General features: G+C 42.0%; 1 protein-coding gene across 1 annotated transcript in view; it reads right to left on the reverse strand.

Annotated features, from left to right (window-relative positions):
- The window catches only part of atp2a3 (ATPase sarcoplasmic/endoplasmic reticulum Ca2+ transporting 3), a 52,756-nt gene extending 40,550 nt beyond the window's left edge, over positions 1 to 12,206 (reverse strand). The window contains exon 1 of the mRNA XM_014994704.2: positions 11,730 to 12,206. Within this exon, the coding sequence (XP_014850190.1) occupies positions 11,730 to 11,847 (118 nt within the window). The 5' untranslated portion in view covers positions 11,848 to 12,206. The remainder of the gene's footprint in view (positions 1 to 11,729) is intronic.
- Between the last annotated feature and the right edge of the window lie 712 nt (positions 12,207 to 12,918).

Raw genomic sequence — 12,918 nt, forward strand, 5'->3', positions numbered from 1 at the left:
TGCATCAGTATCTATCAAAATGTCCTAAAAAAAAAAAGACTCCCGTGCAATAATGGGGGCTTTGATACAGCACACCACTGTAGGCAACCTGCTCCTCTTTCTAATGCAGATTAATCTGTTTCTGCCTCCTCGATCTGCTGGTGATGCACCTTTGGCAGCAGCACGGAGATGGCCGAAACACACACACACACACACACACACACACACACACACACACACACACACACACACACAAGCCAACAGTCCAGTAAATGGGGAAGCACAGGAAGGAACAGTAAGATGAGGACTTCAAGATCCCGAGCAATCCACTAACCATAAGAGCGTAAAACAGGCCTATAAATACCATGATGGTAACCCCTAATGATAGCTTCCTATATCCACTTAATCTCTTAACGTATTCTCCCACTGGAAACGGTCTGAACGCATTAACCGTATCAAATGGGGATGATAAATGTGCCTCATTATCAGCCCTAAGGTTATTACGGAGCGCACAGAAAGCAGCACAGACAACAGAGACATCAGTCGTCTCGTCAAGTCGCTGTTTTTCTTGGCTTACATGGCTGCAGAACAGCAACCCGCAGGACTTGGACAGATTTAGCAACAACCTTGAGTTTTGGATTTTGTTTAATTCTCAAGCAAAGAAATCTTGATCAGTTCAGAATTCTGTCAAAGTCGAAGGATTTTAAAATGGAAAATGAAAAAAAAGGGAAGATTTTGATCAACATTCCAGTGTTTTTATGGCCTCAAACCAACAAGTGTATGATTTTATGGTTTAAAAGGGACGTAATGACTTCCAAATACAACAAAGCTGTCAGACACCTGGAAGAAAATACCCTGAAATATTAGGACAACCTTGTTTTAGAAGTCTGCAGACTAGTTTTTAAGAGTCTTCAGTCGTTAAACCGTTAAATTGATGGAAATTTGTCAAAGTTGGTGTAGAAAAGTCATGCACAGACATCCAGACGAGTTCAAGAGGACTGAATGGTGCTTTGACTGAGCACAGCTCAATTACGGACACAGTGATAGGAAGTTATAAATAGATTTAAGGAAGTGCTGGGAAAAATGTTCACAGATAAGTTACTGTCCCTCGGGTTCTGTGGGACACGAGATGAAAACAGTTTCCCTGGGATCGTACTACATATGTCTGATGAAAAGAAAAGGAAGACAAAAACAAGACCTGTGGGCTCTCTGATGCAGATCAGTTCCATGGTTCACCAGTTTGGATAAAAAATAATATTGGGATCATTCCTATTTTTTATAAAAACAATATCGTATACTGAAACCATAGCATTAGTGTCGTTTTTTCCCCCTCTCTTTAAGCAGTAATATAAATATCAATTGAATATTATCAGTGTACTAAAAGGATCATTGCACTCTTTTCCACATTAACTGTGGTTCAGATCCCTGATTTGCCTGTAGAAGGCAACAAACACATATCCTCCTAGGATGCATTCACACCAGCCCTGGTTAGTTCGCTTTAGTCGAACTCCAGTCCATTTCCCAATGGACTGGAGTTCGTTTGGGCGAGACGTTGAAGAGTAGTTGAACTCCGATACGGGAAAAAAAGCAAATCATGGTCCGCTTAAAAGCCCAGGTCTCGATTCGGTTGAAGTGATCTTTAGGGCAGTTCGAATATGAATGCCAAGTGGACTGGAAAACGCTCCAAAAGCAGGAAGTGAACTATAGCACAGAGTATTCTGGGTAAATACAAATTCCTTCAATGGTTCTTGGTGCAGCGCCACCACAGGAGAGGAGGGGAACGTGTTTTCAAAGAATTTGGGTTGTTTGACACAGAGCAGTGTAAAACCAGCTGGAGATGTAACAAATGTTGACATTTTGGTAACAACTGAGCCGAGCCTACCCAACTGTCACCCTTAAGAAAAATCCCGTGGACAATGGCGCCGTTTACGACCATTAAAGGTACCAGACGTCAAAGTTGAAGCAACCAGTACCTGTGGTGGATCTGCTGCCGATTCTTATTGTTATTAAATTTTTAGAATAAATCTGATACAGGAAACAAATAACAATTAAGAATGGTTAAAATTCAGGAGATTGAAAGTGTGCAGCTATGCGTGCTGACCTGAATCTATCTGAAAGAAGCTACAGAAAAGCTGAAACCTGAAACCCAAACATGCACCTCAATGCCACCAACAACAAAAACTGACAAAGTGGCAGGTGTGCCAGCAGACATGTGAAAGATGAGTCCTGATGGTTACATGATACACAACTGTGCCACACTTTGTGTTTCCTTGTATGGGGGACACTACGTTATTAAATATTAACTTCTCTAGCCATTTCACTTCGGGTATTTGTATTTATTTCTTCAGTTAGAGTTTGGACAAACCACTTCTAACCAGCAATGTGTGTAAAACACGCATGCATAGTCATTTGCTAAAATAGTATTGATTGATTTTGCTTGATTATTAAATAATTATCTTATTTAATTAATATCCCTCTTACCGTTTAATGCAAACATGCAGAACTGCTGAACATAAAGCTGTCTTTAATCATAGGATTTTATAGTAATTCACTTGTGACGCATTTAAGATTTTTTTAAATTGTACAGTGTGAGTCAAGCACACAAGAAATGACTTTTTAGAAACTTTCATAGATATTCAGATTAATTGTGCAACACTTGGACCACAGACTGACCAACATTTGACTTTAAAAGAGAAGAAGAAATCTTGAGTGATTTCAAGGCAGAATGACTGATAAACTGTGCATTAAAGTTTTGGACACTGCTGGTTTTAGTCATCTGCATAAACAGTTTCAAAAATCCGGGCGTCTGCGGAGCGACCTGGACGAGACTTGTGGACAGCAACGAGGACGTGAAAATATCTATGTGCTTCTTGGTGCCAAACGGACTTTCGTGTTGATTTAGTTTGTTTGACATTTTGATAAAACCAGCATTAAAAAAAAAAAGCTGGACGTCTAAAGATCCTGAAAGGATTCACACACTCTAAAAATAATTTTATAATTTCATTGAGGCTGATTCCAAGAACATGCACAGTTGCTGGAGAAAACAATTTGGTTCATTTCAGCTATAGATTAGCTGATCTACTGGATATTCTGGTACAGACACAAATATTTTTGGGAGATTTCAGCTTAGATTTGAGATTTTATATAGCCAATTAGGACAGCAGATGACATGCTGCAGCTGTTCATTGGCCGGACCGTTTCTGGCACCAACAATCTGTGGTCGGGGACAGAAACTGTATCTTCCCCCTCAATCTGTATTTGCACAGAAACTTGCATGCTGGACTTATCCAGCAGAATCACTCGCACGGTCCACTTGTGACTGCATTCTGCCTTTGTTTGCCTTTACAAACGGTGCATTTTAATGACTTGATAATCTGCTGCAGATGAGTCAAACTGCAACCGTTCACTCAAGTTGTGACTGTTGTGGATTTATAGATAAGTACATCTAATCTTTGCATCCATGCAATGTTCCACACACGTGAAAGTCTCTTTAAAATGAGCCCAAAATGTCACATTTTACCGCCACCAGCAAGTCAAAGAGGAAAAGGAAAACGTGTTGTTAACAGAACAGGACATGCATGAGGTGATTAGCACAGAGCTGATAGCTCGTTGGGACTCGAAGCTTCCTCTTCGAGGTCACAGCTGTGCAAAGAGTCGTTTCATTATTATTTTATTATTGGCAGATATCCATCCAGTAGCCAACTAATACAGCTGAAAACTGCAGAGAAAAAAAAGAAAAAAAAACTGCAATCCCCAAAACACCGGCCCCCAAAAATATCTGTGTTAACGCCGTGCTATTAATATGGTTTATTCTGGGTTTTTAAACCAGAGCGACATTTCTGTCCAATCAAAAGGACCGATCGACAGCCCTGAAGCAAGAGCAGCTGGAGAGAAAACTTTGTTACTCTGGAATCGTGGTTTGAAGAATCACAAATCGCAGAGGCGGTGTGCAACAAAAGATGTGGGCCAATATGGTTAAAACTGTTAGTTTCCATGCTGTGCTTCACCAAATTCAGTATTGTGGTGCTGCATAACTGGGGAAGTGGACGAAGACGGTTTGACACACAAAAAAAATCTGCAAGATGTGACGTTTATTTTATTTTTTATCTGCCCCACTTACAGCTACTGTATGTTTTGAACCTCTTATAGCTGTTATAAAGTTTTGCACTCCTACAAAGTAAATTATGTGCATGTTGCCATGGTTTCTCTGTTATATTTAGGTCTGAACCCATGAATCCGATTTGATTCAAGTCATTTTAAAGATTGGTGTGGTACTGGAAGCAGAACCCACAACCCAATCTCAAGCTTTTGTGGACTTTCCCAGGTTTTCTTTGCAGACGTCTCTGTATGAAGCTCCCTGTACCTGCTGAGGTAAAGCCTCCCCACAACATCCTGTTATCACAATGACCTATTATGTGGACATTGTGGTTTTCCACCATACACAGCATGATGCTACATGTAGCCCAGTAAGATTAATTTGGGTCAGATTACTGCTCTACATGTGACTTGTGGAAAAATGCAAACTACATTTTTTTGCAGCTTTCTGTCAAAAAAATGCCACAACTCTTGCTACTCTTTTGTCAAGGTCAGGTCAGATTCTTCCACCTTAGTCGTGGATGGCAGCAGCTCCTCCAGAGTTACCATGGGCAACTTGTCCGCTTGCATAATTAGGTGAGCGGCCATGTTTTGGTAGGTGCGTTGTGCGTTTTTTTACATTTTTTGGATGACATCCAAGGCTGGGTCTGAATGTCATGGAATAACCTGACCCTTTTTGTCCCCTGCTCTTTCTGCCAGGTCACTCAGTCTTCATGACGCTGCTTGAGTTGTAGAAAGTGCCGTTAAAGTAACATATATTCACTTTAAATAGGCTATCACATGCTGCAGACAATCTTTAAAGCAAATATTTTTAATTTCTTACCTTCAGTTGCTGAATTTTCTGTAGATATATATATATATATATATATATATATATATATATAGATATATTTCCAATTTTCTGTTTGGTTGTTGTGCTACAATGATTGTGTTTAGTATTTATTTTCACTAATCGTCGAGTGGCGTTAGTCCGATTTCATTCTAATGCTGTACAAAATGTGGCTAAATAATTACAATAAAGAGCTGCCATATTAAATCATGCACCCAACTGCTAAACACGACATATTGAATACATTTAAGTACAGTTTTAGATGTATTGATGATTTTTGACTCTTTCATGCAACAGGAGAAAAAACAAAACGCAGTTGAAAACACTCTAAAAGGACCATTTGGGAGTTTGCAAATATTATCAACTGGAGCTTAGTTTTACCCAAATAAATCCTAATTCTTTCTCCTCCTCCCAGTCCCCCAAAATAACGAGAAACATTGCAGGTGATCACTTTTGAAAGTGATTGAATACATCTATAAAAATCCATGCATCATTATCTTTAATTCTTTATAATTATCCAAAATAAACTGTGGTTGCAATATGACAAAAATAAAAACATCAAGTGATGTGAATAGCTCTGCATGCATTTCTAAACAAACTGAACTAAAAAAAATAAATAAATAAATGCAATGACTGAGAATAAATGAGACACAGGCAGGTTTCATCTGTGGGACCATCTGTGCTGCAGAGCTCCAGCAATGTCCAATTAAGAGAAAAAAAATAAATAAATAAAACCAGAACATCACACGTCAGTTCACACGGTTTCCATCTGCATGCTGAGCTCGCCCGACGCTTTATTTTGGAAACATTCATATATACCATCTGGCTCCAAATATACCCAAAACATTTTCTCCCAGAGCTCATCGATCTGCACAAAAACCTAAAAACACCCAGCTTGAATAAAACACCTCGTCTTTCTACTTTTTCTCTGCAGAAGACCGAACTCTGACTCAACATCATCATCATCAACAGCATAAGGCTGTGACAGATGCAGAGGTGGGAGGGAAGAAGTGACAAGCTAGAACAGGATCGCAGCTCCTTCTGAAGCCAGATACACACAAGAGCCCACTAGAAGAGGGAAGTGACTCAACCCCCTGCAAAGAGCTTCAAGTTTAGTTTTCTCTAACCATAACTGTCCCTCCTCAGCCCACAAAGTGCCAACGCTGTTACCGCTGGTTCACCAACTCCACTGGACACCTTTTCTTTTTCTTTTAGCAGCTGACAGCGTCACGGTCAGAAGCAACGTGCAAGTCGCTCTGGTGTGAAGGAGGAGGAGGAGCAGGAAGCGGCACAACGTATCTCATAGTTCAAACTTGAGAGCGATAAAGTCAGACCGCACTGATGTTGAGTTGCAGAACAGGAAGAGAAACGACATCACGACAGAGATCCCGCCAGACTACTAGAGGAAGTTGTAGTTATTATTTGTGGCAGAAGCCAAAGCGTGCAGAGTGCTGTAACGTTTCAGAAGTGAAGCAGGGAGACTTCAACCTAAAGTCCATGATGAGAAAACGGGCCAAAAAGCATGATGGGAACATTTCTCAGAAGACTTTAAATTGATGCAAGAAGAGACTTGGTGGAGGTGCAGCGCAGCCTTCTAGTGGATGAAAAAGTTTGAAATGTTTGTCTTCATGATGTTTTTAATGTGGCTGAAAGTTAGGCTTCTTTTTCCTAATCAGTAAACACACCATAGGTGTTACCGATTCAGAACAACTTCTGGTGAGACCTGGCTACCAAACATCAACCTGGTCAATGTGACTAAAGGTGAAAATTACCCACTGGGTTATATTTATTTACATGTAAATGTTTACTAGTACGTCTTGACCCCTTTAAACACACACACACACACACACACACACACACACTAAAGAAACTAAACAGCTGTAAGTTTCCTTGTCAGCAAAGGAGAAGTACAGACACCAAACAGCTAGCTCAAGTTAGCTAGTTTCAGGGATTTCAAAAGACGTCATAGGAAGTAAGAGCTCTTCACAAAGTAGCTGTAAGGTCTAAAATATGTCTAAGCATTTCTGCAGTTCATGAGAAAAGATGACAGAGCAAGATGTGCAGATAAGGCTTAATGAGGTACAGCAAAGCTAATCCTTTTGACCCTTAATGGATTTGGAAATATATGAAGTTCCAGTTTTCTTATCTAATGTCTCGATACTAGTAATTTATTGTTTTTTAGTTTACTAAACCATTTAAAAATTCTACAACTGGGTTTATGTGAGTATTGACACACTACCGTTAGCTAGTCGGCTGTTAGCTTCAGTATTGGCATACTCAGGGGACGGCGCATTTAATTTCACTCCCCTTTGGTTTAAATTGTCAATGTGGCGTTTTAGAACAAATTAAATATAAGATAAGTTGTTTGTCCACAGCACTTATTTCCTACTTGTTTTAATAAATTGGTATTAATCTCGAACAAAACCAGAGATTTTAAGTTGGCCACAATAATCTAATCATTACATCTCTGGCTAAAATTATATGACATATTGACAATTCCAATTATAACAATCACAACTACACCTAACTCTTGATTATAATAGATACAGACCATTAAAAAGCTCAAATAAATACCTGCTAAACTTAGTCACTGTTTAAGTAAAACAGCTCTACTTTAATGAGAATAATAGGTGGCACTCCTGTTATTTACACACAATGATTTTTCACAGTTCCAGTAACTGGAAAACGTCAGAAAGTCACATTTGCATCTCATTAAAAGGACTTTAAACTATAGGAACGGCAGGAAGGAACATATTTGCGTCTTTGAAACCAGCTTCAAAAGCCTTGGTACCAGTAGATGAACCATGCCTCGTTAATGGGAGGAACTCCTTCAACTCTATGTGATCTTTGGAAACATTTCCAAACCGTGTGTGTCGCCAGCTAGCTGACCAGCAGTATGCAGCAACAGGTGGGGGAGGGTCAGCGCTGCATTGCTGTCAGCTCCTGTCACCCCAGCGCTTTTTCAGGCATCTCATGTGTCGACTTAAGACGTTAGAAACTGTTAGCTACCGCCCGGCAATCGCTCCATGCCTACCAGAAGAAAGAGCTTCTATCACGACACAACGTGCCTGACCCGACTGCGTTGTATAATCAGGCTTCCAGTGGGAGGGTCCCGTCGAATTTTTACAACCCTCTAAGATCTTCATAACTCCTCAGCCATGCACAGCAACGCTGAGACGGAGGAAATTACGATATTAATAACGACAAACACTCCTCTCCGGTGCAATAACGTTCAGCCGTGTGAAGAACTGAAGCCGGGATGCAGGAACCTCTATTAGGGAATTCTCCACTCATCCGAGCGTCGCAATCATTTAAGGACGGCCGTCAGGAGACCCGCCGCCCCGTTCAGGACAAAAAAAGGCTGATTTCTCACGGGGCCCATATTCCTTTTTACTGAAGCTCTTTGAAAATGAACAGAGTGCACCCTTGAAATAAGGGCTGCGGGTACACAGGACACAATCACGCACCACAAAGCCTCCTTCCTGCAGAGGAACAGAGTGTGTGCATCAGTGTGTGTAAGTGGGAGACTACCTTCCCTCTCTACAACATCAGAAGCAGCCATTTCTCAATGAAGGTGCTAAAGCGTCCGGTAAAACGAGGCGCTCACACACCCTGGCAGCAGAATTAGCTAAATGCCTCTTTGAATGAATGACACTGAGAGCAGGGAAGCTCCCGGCGAAGCATTAACGTGAAGCGTGAATGTGAATAAAAGGCCGGCTGATGTTGTGGCTAAGCTCACTTTCCAGTATCATAGGAAAAAAAAAAAATCCAATTGTGTGTTTGAAGACGGGTGGGTTGTGAGACCCTCACTGTCACAACAAAGGAGAGAATGAAGCCACAGAGCAACGGCATCTACACATCTTTCAACAACATCACATGGAGGGAGGGGAAATAAAAACGCACCAAAAGCTGGTAAACGTGAAAAAGATGTTGCGATTTGTCTTCTTGGAGTGGAAAGTCTGACAGAAAGAAAGCCTCATTTCAGCCTTTGCTTTACCTTCAGAGGGTAACGAGGCAATATGTGACGATGAGAGCTCCGATTAACGAGACGGCTCACGGCTTCCAGACTGCGGCCGAGGAGGAAAATCCCTCATCCATCCCCGAACACAGAGAGGCAGCGAGGAAACCCTCAGCTACTCTTCTCCTCTGCTGCTCGTCTCAGTGCGGTTTGTGCGTTTTTAACGTCATCAGCTGCAAAACAGCTAAAAATTCATCGTTCCTGCGGTTTTAAATCCTTTGACGGAGTTTTGAAAGGAAGTGTTGGAGTGAGCAAAGTTTTCTCTTTCAGCATGGAGCCCCAACATGCTGTGCACTGCTGGTCAGTTGGCTAAAAGAAGGCTGTTGCACTTCACCTCTCATACATTGTGAAATTGGACAGTGTATGGCCAATCAGAATGTAAAACGCATTTCTATTCACCGCACCAAAACTAAAAGGTTCACCATTTTCACTTCATACTTCAACGCACTTTTTGTTGTGCTCCATGAAATAAAAACATAACAGCTGCAATCCCTTTATTTGCTCTTAGTTTCAAAACTACCTACTTGGTAGACATCATCATTAAAGGGTTATGTACTTGTTTTATGTGGTGTAAAATTCTGAATTGCAAAGTTTTTAATCGGCAGATGACAGAATAGGTATTGGAAATGACAAAAGAAAATTATGATTGATGCATCTCTAATTTCCAGTCGTGTTGTGGAAACTAAACATCCCTCTAATATCATACATACGAGTTCTAATGACAGATCCCAGACCTCGCTAAATAAGAATACTCACTTTCAAAGAGCGCACCAAACACAAAGCAGATTTATTTAAAAAAAAAGAGCAGAGTCAGCTAAAGATAAAAAAGTGATTGTTTTAAAGGAATACAGTGTGCTATCCCACCCCCCCCAATTTGAATAAATTATATCTTTCAGGATTAGCAGGAACAGGAACTAATTGTGCTCGTTTCCTGGTAAAAAAAATAGAAAAAAAAAAGAAGAAGTTTGCCACAGGTCAGCAGTGGACCTCCGGAGGACTTAAAATGTCACATGGCGAGTATGAAAAAAGCACCATGCACTTTTAGAGGTTCCAGTTATTTATTAATTAAAGACAGGAGAAGTCCACTCAGCTCTTGGCTGATTGGCCACTAGCTTCAGCCATAAAAAAAAAAAAAATATGTATACAAGTAAAAATATTTAGGGAGTTACGGTAGGGTATTACCTGCTCAAAGCTTTCAACAAAACCCCATTTTTACAAAAGTGCACTACTCATTTAGCGTTGACCGACTAGTTAACCTTAATCAAACCGTGCTAAACACAGAGTGCAAACCGATCCGTTATAAAAAGACAACAGTGCTGCTGCTGCTGCTATGGCGACAGATGGACAACATGTTTGACTTCAACGCCGTACGACTTTGAGCCTTGCATGGCTTGGTTTGTCCAGCCCGTCACTTGCAGCACCGACACATTTTTGAGTAGATTCCATCACACTGTGAAACCATGGCATTTCCACTTGATGGTTATTGCTGCAGGAGAATCTAATTATGCTGACAGCATATAGTCTTCAGGAGTTCCCAACCTACCAATCACTCCCTGCAAACTGCTGTGAACAGATGCTCACCTCGCTTCATCGACAAAGCCCTGCGGTTTACCAGCAGAGGGAAGGGAGACACTGAGGAGTCGAACAACCAGAAGTAAAACTAGGGGAAAAAAAACAAAAACAAATCCAAGCCACACTAATGCTGTTTTTAACTCATTTTGGCTCGCACATGAACCTGAAAGGGAGCAAGCGGGGTATTCCTTCCCCCTCCTTACAGCGTTTGCCTGCAACGTGCTCGCACAAGGCAGGAAGTTCACAGCTAAAAGCGAAAGAGATGTTATCTGTGGCAAGACGTTGCTTTTTTTTTTTTTTTTTTTTTTTTTTCCATGAAGTCATCACAAGCCCCTGGGGTTAGAGAGGAGGCCGGCTCGCAACAAAAGGCCTAGTGTTCGGCCCCTGCACAATGTGCCACTCTGCTCCACGGCTTGGCCACACATGCAAATGACAGGCGGGGGGGGGGGGGACAGAAAGGTGTGTTGATGTCAGGTCTGAGTCCGAAAATGCATCAAGCACCAGCATGGTGTTCAGGATGATGAGGGGGCTGTGACTAAACAGAATCCATTTACCTACACAGCTACTTTATCATTAGCAGTAGTAGTATTTTTAAGGACCTGGAAGTAGACAGTGGGGCATTTATCACCCTCCTCCCTCTCCCCTCCAACCTTTGTGGTACAATGTGAACTGGAAACATGTGCACTTTCAACAGAGCAACTGTTGAAAGTGAAAACAGGTTGTTCAGGATTGCCTGTTTCATCATCTGATGCATTTCATTTAAGTCTCCCAGGCAGCCTGAGGCAGCCTGCGCTGCACTTCCTGATCCCCGCCTGCGTTCTCGGACGCAGCAGCTGAACCCACCGACAAGATCCGGGCTGGGGGCTGGGGTGTGGGGGGGCCTGGGTGGTGGAGGAGGTGAAAGCTTGAGATGATGCGTCCTCGCAGGGGAGCCCGCATGACCAGACACTGGCTGGAGGAGATCTCAACTTTAACCAGCGCGCTGCACGCCGGAGGATTTCAAAAACGGACCTGTGTGTTTCACTGAATGTCCAGCTTGTATAAGTGCTAGAGGAGGGAAATTGTGTTTTACTCATTTTTTAAAATGTTTTCTCTCTTTTTTTTAACCATCACTATCTGCCTCAGCTTGAAAATATAACGTCGGCTGAGGGATTTCCTGGCGGAGGAATCGATACGAGCGGCAGAGCGGAGGAAAGAGCGGGTTAGTGTAGGTGTAAAAAAAAAAAAAAAACTTACCGTTCGGTCCATATTTCTGCAGACTGGCGTGGACCTGCTCCAGGGTCAGCCCGGTGATTTCGTTCACGCCGAAGTTGTCTAAAACTTCGCTCGCAGACTTAGTGTGCGCATTTTCCATCTTGGTTGGACGAGGCTTCAGATTTTCAGGTCCAAATGCATGTAGTTGGAAGTAGTAAGGTGCGCGAGGTTGGTAACGCTAAATTTTTATTTATTTATTTTTTTTTTTTTATGCTTTCACCGGGTGGACCCTCCCGGCCGGTCGATGTGGCTCAGTCACCTGTTCTTGTCCTCCTCCCCAAACCTGAACGGACAGCGAGAAGGTGGAAGGAAGAAGAAGAAGAAAAAAAATACACGTCCGGAATCCGCGGTTCGGTCGCTGTCGTCCCTCTGTAGCTGTGCCGCCGCTGTTACTTCATCTCCATCTGAAGGTGTGCTGTGGCTGCAGCGCCGCAGACCGCCTCTTCGCCGCTCAGCCCTCCCTCCTGCGCTCCGATTGGCTGCGTCTACCTGGGCGCAGGGTGCCGCTGCCTCCTGCAGCTGCTTCAATACAGACAGGCTAAAAAAAAAAAACAGAGAGAGAGAGAGAGAGAGAGAAAAAACAACCCGCACAGCCTGAACCAGATTAGTTCTTGCTGCGGGAGAAGCGCTCAGCTACATGGCTGTGAATTCAACAACCTCCAGTTGTCCTTCGAGCAGAGGCGAATCCCACGTTTTTGGGGGCCGTTTTACCAAGTTGAAGCTGCCCCCCATCAAAGCAAATAAGTCAGCAACAGTGAGGCTTTGCTTAGTGACTCGCTACTCTTAGCGCTACTAATTTTACTGCGGAGTATAAAGTTAAAAAGTAAAATAAATAAAATTACTGGAATAAAGTCATAAAACTACAAACATGAAGTCAGAATATTACATACAAGCAAGAATAATGTTAGGAAAATAAAGTGTACTGGAATAAAGTTGAAATATTAGGACTGCATTCTGGTTATACACAGTAAAGTCAGCTGGTGTTAAATTCAACAATACAGAGTGTCACATCAACATTTACAACGGTGCTAGTGTTAAAATATAAAAAAAGTAACACCAGTGTAGTGTTGTTCACAAAACATAATGTGGTGTTAAAAAAGTAAATAATTGACCCACAAGGTGTCAATATCAATCAAATCCAGTGGAAAATATTCAAAACAATACACAGAAA

This window comes from Poecilia mexicana, unplaced genomic scaffold (genome assembly GCF_051168715.1).
Source record: "Poecilia mexicana isolate PSO_F unplaced genomic scaffold, ASM5116871v1 scaffold_14, whole genome shotgun sequence".
Classification (NCBI taxonomy): domain Eukaryota; kingdom Metazoa; phylum Chordata; class Actinopteri; order Cyprinodontiformes; family Poeciliidae; genus Poecilia; species Poecilia mexicana.